Source organism: Bubalus kerabau, chromosome 6 (assembly GCF_029407905.1).
Source record: "Bubalus kerabau isolate K-KA32 ecotype Philippines breed swamp buffalo chromosome 6, PCC_UOA_SB_1v2, whole genome shotgun sequence".
Classification (NCBI taxonomy): Eukaryota; Metazoa; Chordata; class Mammalia; order Artiodactyla; family Bovidae; genus Bubalus; species Bubalus kerabau.
In genome coordinates this window covers 6,437,557-6,454,861 of record NC_073629.1, presented here as the reverse complement: position 1 = coordinate 6,454,861, position 17,305 = coordinate 6,437,557, and the positions used below count along the sequence as shown (strand labels likewise).

Genomic DNA, 17,305 nt, shown 5'->3' with positions numbered 1-17,305 from the left:
CTAGGTGAGTGATCACAGCATCATGATTATCTGGGTTGTGAAGATCTTTTTTGTATAATTCTTCCATGTATTCTTGCCACCTCTTCTTAATATCTTCTGCTTCTGTTAGGTCCATACCATTTCTGTCCTTTATCGAGCCCATCTTTGCATGAAATGTTCCCTTGGTATCTCTAATTTTCTTGAAGAGATCTCTAATCTTTCCCATTCTATTGTTTTCCTCTATTTCTTTGCATTGATCACTGAGGAAGGCTTTCTTATCTCTCCTTGCTATTCTTTGGAACTCTGTATTCAGACCGGATAAATACTAAAAGTAGAAATGCTGGTTTACACAGTAAGTGCATGCTTAACCTTTTAGGAAACTGCCAAACTGTTCTTCTAAGTGGCTGTATCGTTATGCTCTAGTGCATTGCCGTTGGCAGTATGTGATAGTTTCAGTTCCTCTACATCCTTCTTGTACTCGATACTGTAGGTTTTTAATTTGACATGCTAAAGGCTGTCTCTGAGTTTCCCAGGTGGCACAGTAGTAAAGAATCCACCTGCTAATGTAGGAGACACAAGTACATGGGTTTGATTCCTGGGTCAGAGAAGATCACGTGGAGTAGGAAATGACAACCCACTGTAGTATTCTTGCCTGGAAAATTCCATGGAGAAAGAAGCATGGTGGGCTACACTACATGAATCATAAAATGTGGGACATGACTGAGCCCGCATGCACGCAAAGATTGTCTAGTTATATTTCATGGTTTCAATTCACATCTCCCTCATGGCTAGATAATAATGAGCAAACTTTCATATGCTTATTTGCTATCCATATATCTTTGGTGAAGTATCTATTTGAATCATTTAGCTACTTTTTAAAAATTGAATTGTTTGTCTTATGATTGAGTTGGAAAGTTTCTTCAGATATTTTGGAAACAAGTAGTTTATCAGATATGTGTTATACAGATTTTTCCCTTGGTCTGTTACTTGCTTTTTCAGTTTCATAACCATGTCTTTTCAAAAACAAGATGTATTTCAGTTTTGAATATTCTGATATTTTTTATTTTGTCATTCATAAAACTATTTTTTGCATTCTATCAGAAAATCTTGGCCTCGAGGATTTATTTGGCTAAATTTTACTCCTTTATTTTGCTGTAAGCATATTATAGTTTCAGCCTTTATTATTTAATGCCTAAATTTTTGAATATCATGTGAGGCAAAGGGCAAGGTTCCTTTTTTCCCTTTATGCATATGATTATCAAAGTATTCCAGCATCACTCATTGAAAAGTTTATCCTTTTGCCGTTGAACTACCCTGACACTTTTGTCAAAAGTAATTGATTCTGCACATCTATTAGGATGGCAGAAATTTAAAACACTGAGAATACCAAATGCTGCTGAGGAACGATATGGAGCAACAGGAACTTTCATTTATCTCTTGTGGGAATGCAGCCTTGGAACACAGTTGTCAGTTTCTTACAAAGCTAAGTGTATTCTTACTGTATGATCTAATAGTCATGTGCCTTGGTATTTATCCAAACATCTAGAAAGCTCATATCCACACAAAAACCTGCTAACATCTTTTTGTAGCTTTATTCATAATTGTCAAAACCTAGAAGCAAGCAAGACATCCTTTAGTAGGTGAATGGTGAAATAGTACATCAAGCCAGGGGAATATTACTTAGTGCTATAAAGAAATGAGTTATGAAGCAATAAAAAAACATCAGGAATCTCAGATGCGTATCACTAAGTATAAGAAGTCAGTCTGCAAATGCTATTTGCAGTACTGTTACAATTATGACAATCTGAAAAAGGCAAAAACTATGAGGATAGTAAAAAGATCATTGTTTGCCAGGGACTGCGGGGGGAAAAGAATAGATAGCCAGGGCGGAGAGGATTTTTTACAGCAGTGAAACTATCCTGTGTCATACTGTAGTTATACAGTGTTATATTTGTGTCATTATACCTTTGTCATATATATGGAATTTAGAAAGAAGGTAGCGATAACCCTGTATGCGAGACAGCAAAAGAGACACAGATGTATAGAACAGTCTTTTGGACTCTGGGAGAGGGATGATATGGGAGAATGGCATTGAAACATTTATAATATCATATGTGAAACAGATCGCCGGTCCAGGTTCGATGCATGAAACAGGGTGCTCAGGGCTGGTACACTGGGATGACCCTGAGGGATGGGATGGGGAGGAAGGTGGGAGGAGGGTTCAGGATGGGGAACACATGTACACCCATGGTGGATTCATGTCAATGTATGGCAAAACCACTACAATATTGTAAAGTAAAAATAAATAAATAAATAAAAAGGCCTATACCTTTGTCAAAATCTGTACAGATTTCTACGTACATTCCAAGAGTGAATTCTGATGTAAACTATGAACTTTGACTAATAATGACGTGTCAGTGTAGGTTCATCTTTTGTCACAAAGGTACCACTCAGATGGGGGATGTTGATAGTGGAGTAGGCTATATCAGGACATAGAATACATGGAAACTCTACTTTCTGCTTAACTTTTCTGTGAACCTAAAGTGTGCTAAAGATTCTGCATTAAAAAGTCAATATGGTAAAACCAATACAATATTGTAAAGTTAAATAATAAAAAAAAAAGTCAATTGATATATATATTTCTGGCTTTGTTCTTCGCTCCATTGATCTCTATGTCTGTCTCTGCACCAACCATACTACCTTGATTACTTTAGCCTTTATAATAAGTATTGAAATCAGGCAGTGTTTAAGTTCTCCAACGTTGTTCTCTATTTCATAATTGTTTTAGTTATTCTGGACTTTTGTATTTTCATATAAATTTTAGAATTAGCCGGTCACTTTTATGCTCCTCTACCCTCCATAATCTCCTAGAATTTTGACTGAGATTACTTTGAATGTATAGTTCATTTGGTGGATAATTGAGACAACTTGATAATATTAGGTCTTGTAATCCAAGTGTATTTACCTCCATTTATTTAGGTTGTCTTTAATTTTTCATGACTATGTTTTATTATTTTCAGAGTACAGGTCATATACATTTTGTTAAATTTATCTGTAAGTGATGTATATTTCTTTCAGTTTAAATTTTGGATTGGTCATTACTAGTGGAGAGAGACAATTGATTTTTATATGTTGACCTTATTTCTAATAGATTTTTAGAATAGATTCCTTAGGGTTTTCTACACTGGCAGTCCAGTTGTTTGAGAACAAAGAAAGTTTTACATCTTGCCAATCTAGATGTATTTTACTTATTATTCTTTCCTTCTGCAGTGGCTAGGACTTCTAGCATAATGTTGAATAAAATGTTGAGAGTATGCATCATTGTGTTATTCCTATTCTTCAGGGGAAAGCATTTAGGCTTTTATCAGGAAGTGTGTTAGTTATAGGATTTTCTTAGATGGCCTTTATCAGGGTAAGTAACTTCTCTTTGCATTTTGTATCATGAGTGGGTGTTCACTTTTGTTAAATTTCTTCTCTGTGTCTAATGAGAAAATCATGTGAGTTCTCTTCTTCAGTCTAGTGGATTACATTGTTTGATTTTTTAATGTTAAGTCAACTCTGTATTCAGGATGAACCCCATTTGGTTATGATATAGTGTTTTTTAACATATTGCTGAATTTGATTTGCTAATGTTTTGTTGTCTTTTGTGATCATGTTCATGAGAGCTATTGGTCTGTATTTTTTTTTGTAATGCCACTGCAGTGACAAATTTGGATATCAAGATTTTGCTAGCCTTTCAGGATGAGTTTATAGAGATTCCCTCTTTCATTTCCAGAAATAGTTATGTAAAACTTGTATTCTTTCTTTCTTAAATGTTTGATAGAATTCACCAGTGAATCCAACTGGGATTGGAGTTTTCTCTGTGAATTATTAATTAATTTATTTTTTAATAAATAAAGTATTATGCTGGTTATTTCCAGAGCTACTAAATGACCTTTTGTAGGTTACCTTTTTCTGAGAGTTTATGTATTTACTTTAAATGGGCAGATTTATTAACATAACATTGCTCATATTTTTCCTATATCATTGAACAGTCTTTGGGGTCAGCAGTGATGTCCCTCTCTCATTTTGACATTAATAATTTGTTTCTTCATTCATTCACTTTTCCCTGATCAATCTGGCTAGAGGTTTATCAATTTTGCTGATCTTTTGAAAGAACCAGCTTTTTTAGTCTCACTAATTTTTTGGTATTTTATTTCTGTGTTTTGTTTTATTGGTTCTTGTGCTCATTGTTATTCCTTCTTTTTTCATGCTTACTTTGGGTTTTCTTTTCTTTCTTTTTTCCTCCAGCCTTTTAAAGATAGAAGCTGAGGCCATCAATTGAGACCTTTCTTCTTTCCTAACATAGATGTTTAGTGCTATAAATTTCCCTCTAGCTTTGCTTTAGCTGCATCCCATGACCTTATTATAGATGTTTGTGTGATAGTTTCAATTCCTCTACATTTCCTTGTACTTGACACACACACACACATGCATTTGTGATTATAAATTTAATTTTGTCTTCAACAGAGTAGTCCTGTGACACTCTGGCTTTGGGAATTGAGGCCACATCCCTTCTGAGATATCTTCTTTTTGGAAGTTATTTCAGGATTATCATTGGTCAAAGACCAATTTTTATCTAAATGCCTAATTTTGATAGTTCTTAGATCAAATATATAGTTTAAAATAAAAATCCTTATTGCAGTGGGTCCAAGATTTAGAGTTCTCAGAGATTATTTCCTCACAGAGACAATGCAGAAACACTACTAACTTTGTCATTTCCCTGCATTTTCGCCCCTTAATCTACTATTTCACTAAGGATGTAGCCTTTCTAGAGTCCCACATCTTTTAGGGACCTCAGCTCCAGTTCCCTGTGTCATGTGAGTCCAAGGTATGATCAGCTGTTTCTTCATGAAAGTTAATAATCCAGACTAACTGCTTACTGAGCCTGGAGTTATTCTCTCTTGATTCTCCTCATGTCTGGCTGTTTTTAATAAGACTTTCTCTTATCACAAGTTTGCAGCAATTTGATTATCATGTGCCTTTGAAGATTTTATTTTTGTCCCCCTTTCTTAGATATGTTTATAGTTCCTTGGATATGTTTATGTGTGTGTGTTAGTCACTCAGTCATGTCTAACTCTTAGTGACGTCATGGACTGTAGCCCTCCAGGCTCCTCTGTCCATTGAATTCTCCTGGCAAGAATAGTGGAGTCGCTTGCTATTTCCTCCTGCAGGGGATCTTCCTGACTCACGGATTGAACCCACATCCCCTGCATTCCAGGCAGATTCTTTGCCATCTGAGCCACCAGGGAAGCCTGGATATGTTTATGGTTTCTGTCAAATTTGGAAAATATTTAGCTATTCTATAAAAGTTTTTTCTACTGTTCCTTTTTTGTAGGACTCTAATTACACATTTATTATGCTGCTTAATATTGTCCTTAAGTTCCTAAATACTCTATTCATTTTTTTCTCTCTGGCTTTCATTTTAGATAGATTTTATTGCTATGTTTTCAGTTTCACTAATCCTTCATCTGTAGATATAATCTGCCCTTAAACCTATCTATTGTATTTTTCATCTCAGGTATTTTATTTTTCAACTGTAAAAGTTTGATTTGGGTCTCTCCTTTCTGTCCTTATAATACTATTGCTTTTCTGAACCTTCCTGAACAAACAGAATGTATTTATAGACCATATTCATGAAGACTGAGTCAAGAAGATAGAGTTTTTATATATTCTAGCTTCCTTGGCCTCTTGAAACTTTAAAAATCCTAATTTTTGTTCTCTCCAAACTCTTAATTCTGTTTTCATGTCTCAGCAATACCCAAGAGTTCTGTTTGTGATCTCCCCCAGGATATAGCCTAAAAATTCACTCAAGTGGTAGACTAGTGCATTAGTAGGGTTCAACTCATTTACCTTTCTTGGAAATTGCTATTGTATATTACTTACAGTTCAGTGTCTACACTGAGAAGGCAATGACACCCCACTCCAGTACTCTTGCCTGGAAAATCCCATGGACGGAGGAGCCTGGTGGGCTGCAGTCCATGGGGTCGCGAAGAGTCGGACACGACTGAGCGACTTCACTTTCACTTTTCACTTTCATGCATTGGAGAAGGAAATGGCAACCCACTCCAGTGTTCTTGCCTGGAGAATCCCAGGGACGGGGGAGCCTGGTGGGCTGCCATCTATGGGGTTGCACAGAGTTGGACACGACTGAAGCGACTTAGCAGCAGCAGCAGCGTCTACAGCTTGTTATTTTATACTTTTTAATCTGCTTTTCTGGTTGTTTAGGATGGGATAGTATATCTGGTCTCTGTTCTCTCATGGCCAAAAATGCTTTTTGTTTTTTGGGTTTTTTTTTTAATTTAGATAATTGTGATCATTAAGTTAGAGCAGATATTCTTACTTTGGTTAATTAGCATACAAATATTTTTGTTCTGTATACTATAAGCAGAATATATGGTGGGAGAAAATAAATTTTCATTTTTCTTGTTTCAAAGATTTATTTAAGGAGGCTTGCTTTCTATTTTTAGAGGCAAAACGGACAACTCGGTTTTTAAGTGGCATTATCAACTTTATTCACTTCCGAGAAGCATGCCGTGAGACATATATGGAATTTCTTTGGCAATATGTAAGATTCAAATGTATTTTGGGGATCATATACCAGTTCAGTAACATCATTTATACACCAATAGTATGTCTTGAAATGATTGATACAGATAACTAATTTTTTATGGCCATTAGAATCAAATTTACATATTATATTTATATGAAATTTCAAATTTAGTAAGCTTATCTCAGAATGAGATTTTCTTTTATATTTGGTATCATTAGGGAGAGGCTGGGTTTTTTATTTAAATTTTGTACCAGGGACTCCTTTTCCTTTATTAGGAAATGGAGGGGAAGACAATAGTGATAATCAAATTCTTTTTCTTTAGAGTTTAATAGATAGTGTAATGTTCTTTAAATAATTGAGAAATTTGAAGTTTATATTTGCTTTCTAAATAATGGCCTAATTAGGTGTTTTGTTCTGTTCATCTGTTTGCTCAGCATTGCAGTATAAGAATCAAGTAAATCACTTTAAACTCCTTTCACCAACAATTTAGAGAATTTGGAAAGATTTTGGGTCATCTGTGTGATTTGTTCCCATCTGCCCTCAGTTTGGGATACCATACTTTTAGAAAAGCACTTGGGTAACACCAGAGAATTAGTATTTAAACAAGTGAGCTACATAGATAAATATTTCCTTATACAAATCATGATCAGCCTATATCACCTAAACATCAAATACTCTCCAAAGCATACAGATGTGTGTGCCAACACATACTAACACACAATTTTGCTTGGCTAATTTCTCATTTTTTTTAAGATATGGCTCAGAGTTCTATCATTTCTGTGAACCCTCTGTGATACTTCTTCCCAGACATTACCCAAGTTGGGTTGAATGTCATTATATTCAGTCCTATGACAAGTTGTATATATTTATTTTTCTGACTCGTTAAAGAGACTGAACTATGTAAGTCTGGGGACTACAAGTTAGTCTTCTTGGGAGTTATTCCTGGTTCCTAGCACCATGATTACCTGTGTTAACAAGAACTCAACATTTGTATGTTGAATGAGTAAAGAAATTCCTAACTCATATGTCATAGGTGCCTAATTCTTTCTTAAATTTCTTAATTCTCATGGTGAAAGTTGTAGAGTGTGCAAGTACTGGTAGATATTTTTTAAACACATCACTGATTATGTTGAAAAATGTTAATATTAAATTGTTAAAATTGCTTTAATAGAAATCTTCTGTGGACAAAATGCAGCAGTTAAATACTGCTCACCAGGAGGCATTAATGAAATTGGAGAGACTTGAGTAAGTAGGAAATTTACAAATAAAATGCAATTTCAAAATGCAAAATGAAGGTAAAGAGTATTTTACAATCTACAGTCTACTTCATCTCTTTTATCTTCCTTACTAAATAGAGTGTTTAATTAAGTTGACCTTTTTTGAAGAAGAAAAACTAGTGTGTGCTTCCTTTAACTCTTAATATACACATAGTGTATTCTTTTATTTCTTTTCTTGTTGTTAGCACATTAGCCAGACATGTTTAGAGCCATTAACTAACTCTCCTGAATTATATCTAGTGGTATTTATCTTACGTGTAAGCAGTAACTGACAGGATTCTCTTTCTTCCTTCAGATCAGTTAATTCTTTAAAATTTTTATTCCTTCAATGGAGGTTTATTGTTTGGTTTGTTTTGTTTTAACTTAAAGGTCAGATAGGAGAAGAAATCATTCAAGGGTTATAATTTCTTGGCTTTATATATATTGATTTTGAACAAAAGGATTTTTTAATCCCTTCTAATATGTTGATGTTTTGGGTTTTTCTGTTTCAGTTAAAAACTTTGTTTTTAGCCTGCTCTAGCATAAATTGCCTTTAGAGATAGCCCATTTCCTTCTCCAGGGGATCTTCCCGACCCAGGGATTGAACCCGGGTCTCCCGCATTGTAGGCAGACGCTTTACCGTCCGGGCCACCAGGGAAGTTAGAGACAACAGTAAACTGAAAAGACTGGGAGTAGGAGGCCAATAATACAATTTAAGACGGCAGATTTGTACAGTGTTCAAATATCAACAACCTCAGATATCCAGATAATACGACTATAATGGCAGAAAGTAAAGAAGAACTAAAGAGCCTGTTGACAAGGGTGAAAGAGGAGAGTGAAAAAGCTGGCTTAAAACTCAACATTTAAAACATTGTGGCATCTGACCCCATCACTTGATTTCAAATAGAAGAGGAAAAGTGGAAGCAATGACAGACTTTATTTTCTTGGGCTCCAAAATCACTGTGGATGGTGACTGCAGCCATGAAATTAAAAAATGTTTGTTCCTTAGAAGGAAAGCTATGACAAACTAGACAGAGTATTAAAAAGCAAAGACATTTACTTTGCCGAGAAATGTTTGTAAAATCAAAGCTGTGTTTTTTCCAGTAGTCATGTATGAATGTGAGAGTTGGGCCATAAAGAGGGCTGAGCACCAAAGAATTGATGCTTTCAAATTATGGTTCTAGAGAAGACTCTTGAGAGTTCCTTGGACTGCAAAGAGATCAAATGAATCAAGGAAATCAACCCCAAATATTCATTGGAATGACTGAAGCTGAAGTTCCAACACTTTGGTCACATGATGCAAAGAGTCAATTCATTGGAAGACTGATGCTCGGAAAGATGGAAGCAAAAGAAGGGGATGGTAGGGAATGAGATGGTTAGCATCACGGACTCAATGGATGTGAATTTGAGCAAACTCCTAGAGACAGGAGAGAACAGAGGAGCCTGGCTTTCTATAGTCCAGAGGCTCCCAAAGAGTTGGACATGACTTAATGACTGAACAACCACAAAATTTATGATAAACCAAGTCAAAAGAGAAATGGCAAACTGGAAGTGAAATTTGCAACATTTGCAGCAAAGTGTTTCAATCTCTAATGCCCATGTAGTATTCCTAAAATACAAAGAACTACAAACTGATGGGAAAATATAATTTTAAAAGTGGGCAAGGAATTTACAGAGTATTAAGTGCAAATACTAATTAAAAATATGTAAAAATCATTAAACTCAATAGCAGTCAAGGAAATGAAAATTAAAGTAACAATTCTATACCACATATCAAAACCTAAAGTTGAGAGCATTCATATGGAAGAGACTAGAACATGTGACAGTGCTCTTAGGAAGGATTTGTGGAGCAAAACAAATGCATGATACAGTAGAGAGATGTGAGGAAGTGAGAGCCACAGAAAGATGGAATCAGCACTAAAATTAGGAGTGGAGTTAGGGTAGATGTGTATGCAGATGAGTCCATATATAGATTGGTGGCAGAAATTTAAAGAGCTCATCTGATTTTTATTTTTGCTGGATAGTAGAGTCCAGGTCATGGATTTTAAATTATTGTCATGTGGAAGGATGAGAATTCAGAAACATGAAAGCAGATAGTTTTTTTTTCATTTAAGTTGTTGAAGAGCAGAGACCTTTTTTGGACTTTCTAGGTTAAGAACTTGATACATCTTATTTTAACTTATTTTGCTCTGTTCAGTTCTGTTCCAGTTGAAGAGCAGGCAGAGTTCAAGCAGCTTTCAGATGATATTCAGGAGCTGCAGCAATCGCTGAATCAAGAGTTTCGTCAAAAAACGGTATCTAAGCAGGGTACCCAAACCTGGTGCCCGGGTATCCAGCCTGGAGGGATGGGGTGGAGAGGGAAATGAGAGGAAGGTTTGGGATGGAGGGGCACATGTATACCTATGGCCGATTCAGACTGATGTATGGCAGAAACCATCACAATATTGTACAGTAATTATCCTCCAATTAAATAAATAAATAATAATATATTTTTTTTTATATATATTACATATATAAAAAACAATTAAATAAAAACTGTCTATTGTTAGACACCTTAAATCTTTTTCAAAAGTTTTTTGTATATGTGATGTGGAGGGGCCAACAGCACATTACTTTCAGTTACTAAACAAATAGGATATACTGTTCACCTTACAATGAATATATATTTCTGTTGTCCAGGTCAACAGAATTTTAAGTATTGATGGTGTCAAGGGTATATGCTATCTTGTTGACTAGAATTAAGATTTTTTTCTGTATCTAATCCTGATGTTTGTAAATTGTGCACCGAGGCACCCTGGGGGCTACAGCAAGCCCTCAAGGGTGCTTCAGGATATTTTAAATTTTAAAGGAAAACAACATTCAGCATCTGTCATACACTGCTTGAATATCTAGCTCAAGGCAGTTCACAGTTTCAACATGAACTCGTGTTACCGTCCTTTCATATCTTTTGAACCTGGGTTTTTGGCTTTTGCCATAATAAAAGGCAAGTGCTGTGTGAATATTATCATACAATAGGAAATGAGAATTGCCTGTGACCCATGGTTCTAAGATGTGTACAGTACTCAGTTTTACAGTATACCATACCCATCCAATTTGGAAGTAGTTGTAGCTGTTTAAGAATAAAATAAAAATAATATTTTTCTTCCAATTCACATGTATTACTTTTTCAAGGGGCTACTAAATTGTTAGGACATAAATACTCAGTTATTTGAATTTAATGACCCAATAAACGATCTGTTACAGGTTTATTATGGCCTTAGGGTCATAATGAACAGAGAAAGTTTGAGAATATCTGGTCTAATCTGTTTAATTCCTCTACTTTCTGACTTCTATTTTGTGAAAAAGCATTGACTAAATTTAAATCTGTTTCAATCATTGTAAAATAGTTGTTTGCTTTTTTCCCTAGATAGTGCTGCAAGAGGGAAATTCACAAAAGAAATCAGATATTTCAGAGAAAACCAAGCGTTTGGTAAGCATCTTTTCATTTAACTAGCATTTAAGGTTTGAATCTTGTGTGTAGGAGTATTTTAACTGTGCATTATTATTAAATGTTTCTCTCTTTCTTCCCTTTAAGTGAAGCTAATTTACCTTTTTCCAATAGAATAGATGACTATTGTTTTAAAAAATACAGAAACACAGAAATGCATGACAAAAGTAAAAATCACCTGCAAATTCACCACACAATTAGATACATTCACAGATTACATTTCTCTAAGCAAATATACATATATATGTGTAATTTTACATAAATGATATTATACTCTATGTGACTCAAACCTGCCTTTTTTCACTTTATAGTATAAATAGTTATCATATCTATGTAGATCCCCATTATTTTGATAACTGCACCTTAATGTCGATCCTGTGTCCTATTGATAGACATTCACATTGCTTCTAACTTTTTTGCTATTGAACAATGGCATATGTGTGCTACACACCTATACATGTACATGTATATTTGCCCACCAGGCTGCTTTTTATCTTAGTAGATTCCTAAATGCAGGGTTTTGGGGCTAAAGAGAATTACACTTAAATTTAGCCCATGTTGCCAAACTGACTTCTAAAAAGATAATCAGTATAGAATATGAGAGTATTCCTTTCTCTGCATTGTTGTCAAAATTGGATATTTTTATGTTTTTTTTTTTCTTTTTAATCTGTGTCATTCTTATAGAGGAATAAATGTCTCATCTTCATTTTGAATTTTTTGATTTTCAGTGATTTAGACCACCTTATTCACAGGTTTGTTATTATTTCTTACTTTGTGAATTACCTGTTTATGTTCCTTTTTAATTTCACTTTTTTTTAAACCTCCATGAGTTACGGGTTTTAACTCTATTTGTCTTTCAAATTCATCATGTTTTCTTATTAGAAGGTTCATGTTTTTATGTAGTAAAATTGATAGACATAGCCTTTTACATTTGGTTTTAATTCTATGTATAGAAAGGCCTGTCTCATTCCTCAGTTTTTTAATCCCATATTTTCTCATTGTACTTTTATGATTTCCCTATTATTTTGATATTTATATTTTATAACTATCTGAAACTTACTTTAGTATAATATATTCCTTATTTTTCTATCACTCTTTTTATTGCCAGATGTTTTTATCAGAGTAGTATTGACTATGGTTCAATTTTATTCATTTCTCTGTCCCATTTAAATCTATACTAAAATCACTTTGTAGTTATATATAATAGCAAATTTTGGAATTTTTGTGAAGGGACTAAAAGTGATAAAGAGTCAGTGCTAATGTAAGGAAAATGATCTTTAATTTCATAGGGTATTAAAAGAGTAGATAACATGGTATGCTAAATTCTAATAATAAAATGACAAATATATTGTTTCAGACATTCAGTTTTGGCTTCTGAGTTAGTTGATGAAAAAGTGAGAACTTTTAAAAAATTTTTTAGTTAATAATTTAGACAAATTATACAAGTGATACAGTAATACATTCCTGTTGTAAATATATATATATATATAGAGAGAGAGAGAGAGAGAGAGAGAGAGACACACACACACACATGAAAGACCGTGTTCTCTCAGCCAGCCTTACCAGTCCTTTTTCTGTGCTATTACATGCACATGTATAGATGCATATACTTACTTGTTGCTATTTTGCTCTGTTTTCATAGGACTGAATTTGTGTTATGTAAGAGAGTTCTCAGAGACCCTTCATTCAGTTCCCCAGATAGTCTGAAATTCAGAAGGAAATTTGTTTTAGTTCAGTAACCATATACTGAGTACCTTCTCAGTGCTATTACTTTCTTGGTTGTGGGAGAGCAAAAATAACTGTTCACAACCCCAGGTTGCTCAGTTAATTCAGAAACACATATTAAATACATAATTATAATTATCACATACATGATGATACTGTTTATAGAAAGAATACAGAGTAGGTAGGAATAGGATTTTCAAAGGTTAATGGAAATTCATTTGCAGTACAGGAATCGGATGGCAGTATTCTGAGATCAGAGAGAGATCGCTTGTAATTGTCCAGACATAAGGCAGACTGGAATTACCAGATTGTAGGGTATAGTAGGAAGCTGGTGGAAGATGACACTGGACCGGAGGGTGAGAGCTACGTGATGTTGTACAAGGGAGCCTGATCTCTGGCCTGTAGACAGATGTGAGCCATCAAGCAGGAATGTGATATGGTCAGAATTTAATATGTTGTTCTGACTACAACAAAAATAGAGCCATTTTCTTTTTTCTTTTCCATTATTATAGTGGCAAATCACTAGTTTTATTATAATATCTAATATATTTAAACATTTTTTCAACAGAATGAACTAAAATTGTCAGTGGTTTCTTTGAAAGAAATACAAGAGAATTTGAAAACAAAAATTGTGGATTCTCCAGAGAAAGTTAAGAATTATAAAGAAAAAATGAAAGATACAGTCCAGAAGCTTAAAAATTCCAGAGTGAGTTTTCTTTTTATTTTAATGCTTTTCTGTCCCTCTTTTATTTTTAAACAAATGTTATTTAATCATGTGTTAATTTTCTAATTTCCAAATTATCTATACATCTCTCCCTCTTAGACTTTTTGTCCTTGTCTCTAAGTTTTAGCTCTTCTCTAAAGTGGATATAAGAAAAGAAGTATAATTTCAAGATATTTTTTTTAATTATGCAACAAATTTTTTTTGCTGTGGGTGATCAAAAACAGAAGTGATTTGTCCTCATAAGACTTAGTCACTATATCTTAAGGGAGAATGGTGTTAATTTTATAATCCGTTATATAATTTTAAGTTGTAATATATACTATGAAAAAGTATAGGATATGCATGTATGGAGGAAAGAAGTATATGGGAATTCTGTACCTTCTGCTTAATTTTGCAGTGTACCTAAAACTGCTCTAAAAACAGTGTTGTTGTTTTTTTTTTAAGCACCAAAAAGAGAAACAAATAAATAAAAAATAGCATAGGGTGCTTCAAAAAAAGCATAATGAGAGTACTCTAGTTTAGTATTGTGAAAGTTAGAGGTAAAGATGGGAAGGAAGTAGAAATTTATGCTTACATCTGAAGGATGAACAGAGGTTATCTTAGTAAATGTATACTCTGAAGAGCATTCAAGGCAAAGGGAATAGCATGTGCCAGTTGTATGAGGTAGTAGTACAGAGGAAGTTATATTCAAGGAAGAAAGTATGATGTATAAGAAGGAGAATGGTATGAGATGATGATGGACAAATAGGCCACTGGCAGGTTTTTCAGGATGCTGGATTTTCACAAGAGCAGGAGTGCACCATTGGCTAATTTATGAGTCGGGGATGTTGGAACATGGTATGATTTATGTTTAAAAAAGATTATGAGCTACAGTGGGAGGTAGATTTAGGAGGGGAGAGAAGTGGGTAGACAATTTAGCATCCTTTATGAGGAAAGGTTTTAAAACTATTAATTGAAAAAAAGTTTCTGGTTTATTTCTGAATTTGTTATTTAAGTCATTTCTGATAATTGAGAATTATCACATGAGAATAGACAAAGATTAATAGAACAGTAGTGAGAGCCCAGAAATAGATCTGAGTATTTGAGGTCTATTTATTTAATAAGCAATTTTGGTTCAATTGGCTGTTCATCTAGAAGAAAAGCAAGTTGGGTCTGTACCTTGTACCATTTACAAAGATAAATTCTAATTGGATTGAAAATTTAACAGTTTTAGGTGAACATTAATATTATCTTGGATAGAATTTTAAAATTAAGATTGAAAATCCAAAAGCTGCAGAAAAAGTAGACCTGTGAAACATATATATAACGCATATGATAGGTAAAGGGATTATATCCATAATATGCAAAGACACAAAAGAGTATTTACAAATTAGTAGGAAAAAGACAGCTTAATGGAAAAATGAGCAGTGCTATGATTAAGCATTTCACTGAAGACAAAATCCAACTGGTTAATAAAGTGGGAAGAAGCGGTAGACTTGGAAAGAAGCCTTGGTATTATTGCAGTGCTTGTGGTAAACATGTGCTCATTTCCTAATTTTGGAAGAAGAATTAATCTTTTTGAAATAATTACTTGTAGTAATAGTTATACAAATGAATCGGAAGATTGTAATTGGTAATATAATTGCCCAGGAGTAGTTGGGAGTAATTTGAGTATTAGCAGAAATGAACTCTTTTAAAATCATTACGAATAACCTTTGGAAGGTACTTCAATGAGTGGTTTAGTAAAATTATGGTATGTTTTCTTTGTTCAAGGATATTTAACGATTAGGAAGCCTAATTATATGTGCTTAGACACATGTCAGTAATAGTGCTTTGTTACTGACCTAGAAACCTAATTGTTCTTTGCTCTTAAGCTTTCAGTATTAAGTACAGAAATTAAGAGCAAACAAATTGACATTACTGCAGTTTCATAAAGGAGAGTGTCAAACTGGTTTCTGTGTTTTTTTCTTTTTTCTTTCAAAGCAAGAAGTAATGGAAAAATATGAAATCTATCGAGACTCTGTTGACTGCCTGCCTTCATGTCAGCTGGAAGTACAGTTATATCAAAAGAAAATACAGGACCTTGCAGATAATAGAGAAAAATTAACCACTATCTTAAAGGAGGTTTGTATTGTGTGGAATTTTTATGTCTTTTTATTATATAATAGTTTACTATAGTCCCTCGGGTTTGCTTTTACTTTCTGTTGCTATTTTCTTACTGAAAAGCAGGATCATCCTACAGTATAATAGATGTGGCAATGTATGCTCAGAAATAAAACACTATTCTTTTTAAACATAGCAGTAATAGACCCATTGTTACCTTCAGATGAAATGAATAATAAATTAATTAACATAGCGTATTGCCATGTATATTTTGGGGAAAAGTCATGGAATTTTAAACTCATTCTGACAGTTGGAAATGATCTTCTAGTCAGTAAGCATAAAGTCCCAACTTACTGCCTAACACTGTAGCTAGGATATATAAAGAGATTTTAAGGTTCATGATACAGACCCTGCCCTGAGCGATGATGGACCACTAATGCCAACATTTTTAAAGTTTCTCAGGCTAAAAACTTGAAAATCCTTTTCACTTCATCATCCCAATCCAAACTGTCCCCAGGATCACTAACATAGATTTTGATGAACGATTTCTCTTTTGAGGGAAGAAGGGGCTGGAAAGTGAGATTGTCTGGGATATTCTTTCCCAATTGCATACTTCCCTTTTCTCACATCAAGAGTCAGAAAAAAAGAGATTGAGATCTACTGCTTTGAATTGTTTCTGGGGTCTACCCTTTCCTCTTTCTTCCTGCTCCTTTAATTCAGACCCTCGCCCCCTGAAACCTAGCCTGTTGGCTGATCTTGATATGTTCCTCTGTTCTGGCCTTTGCTGATAAAATGACGTGATAAACACACTTCTCTAGTTTTATCACATTTTGAAATTGTATTTTCAATTTCATCCTCGAAGACAGTCCTTTGTTTGTAAATTCTAATTTGTTGTATTGACTTTAAATGCATCTCATAAAATATAGAGCCTGAACTTGGAGGACCAAATTGAGAGTGATGAGTCAGAATTGAAGAAATTGAAGACTGAAGAAAATTCCTTTAAAAGACTGATGATTGCAAAGAAGGAAAAACTTGCCACAGCACAGTTCAGAATAAATAAGAAGCATGAGGATGTCAAGCAGTACAAACGCACAGTGATTGAGTATGAACTTATTTTCAATTTAATGTATTAGAAAGTAATTAGAAAAGCCTAATTCATTTTATTTTCCTTAAGATTCCAAACCTCCTCTAATTTCAAAAAGGTATTCCATGTTTGGGTGACTAAAGCAGTTAGTTATGACTCATAATGCTACTACATCTAAATGTATAGAGATGTTTAGGTATTAGTTTTTTTAATTTATTTTCCTGATAATCACAATTCTAAATCCTTTGCATAATTCGTTAGAAGGGTTCTAGTGCTATTGCTTATTTCAGTACACTTCAGAGCCAGCGATCCAGAGTTGTATTAGAATAAATCAACTAGTTCATGTTATTGTTCAGCTAGTCTAGAGCATTATAGC

General features: G+C 34.1%; 1 protein-coding gene across 5 annotated transcripts in view; it reads left to right on the top strand.

Annotated features, from left to right (window-relative positions):
- NUF2 (NUF2 component of NDC80 kinetochore complex) overlaps window positions 1-17,305 on the top strand; it is a 41,849-nt gene that overhangs the window by 12,919 nt on the left and 11,625 nt on the right. For all 5 annotated transcript variants that reach the window (XM_055587229.1, XM_055587231.1, XM_055587232.1 and 2 more), the window contains exons 6-12: window positions 6,489-6,586; window positions 7,743-7,816; window positions 10,025-10,121; window positions 11,234-11,296; window positions 13,608-13,745; window positions 15,726-15,866; window positions 16,772-16,947. In XM_055587229.1, coding sequence (XP_055443204.1) covers window positions 6,489-6,586; window positions 7,743-7,816; window positions 10,025-10,121; window positions 11,234-11,296; window positions 13,608-13,745; window positions 15,726-15,866; window positions 16,772-16,947 — 787 coding nt within the window. The remainder of the gene's footprint in view (window positions 1-6,488; window positions 6,587-7,742; window positions 7,817-10,024; window positions 10,122-11,233; window positions 11,297-13,607; window positions 13,746-15,725; window positions 15,867-16,771; window positions 16,948-17,305) is intronic.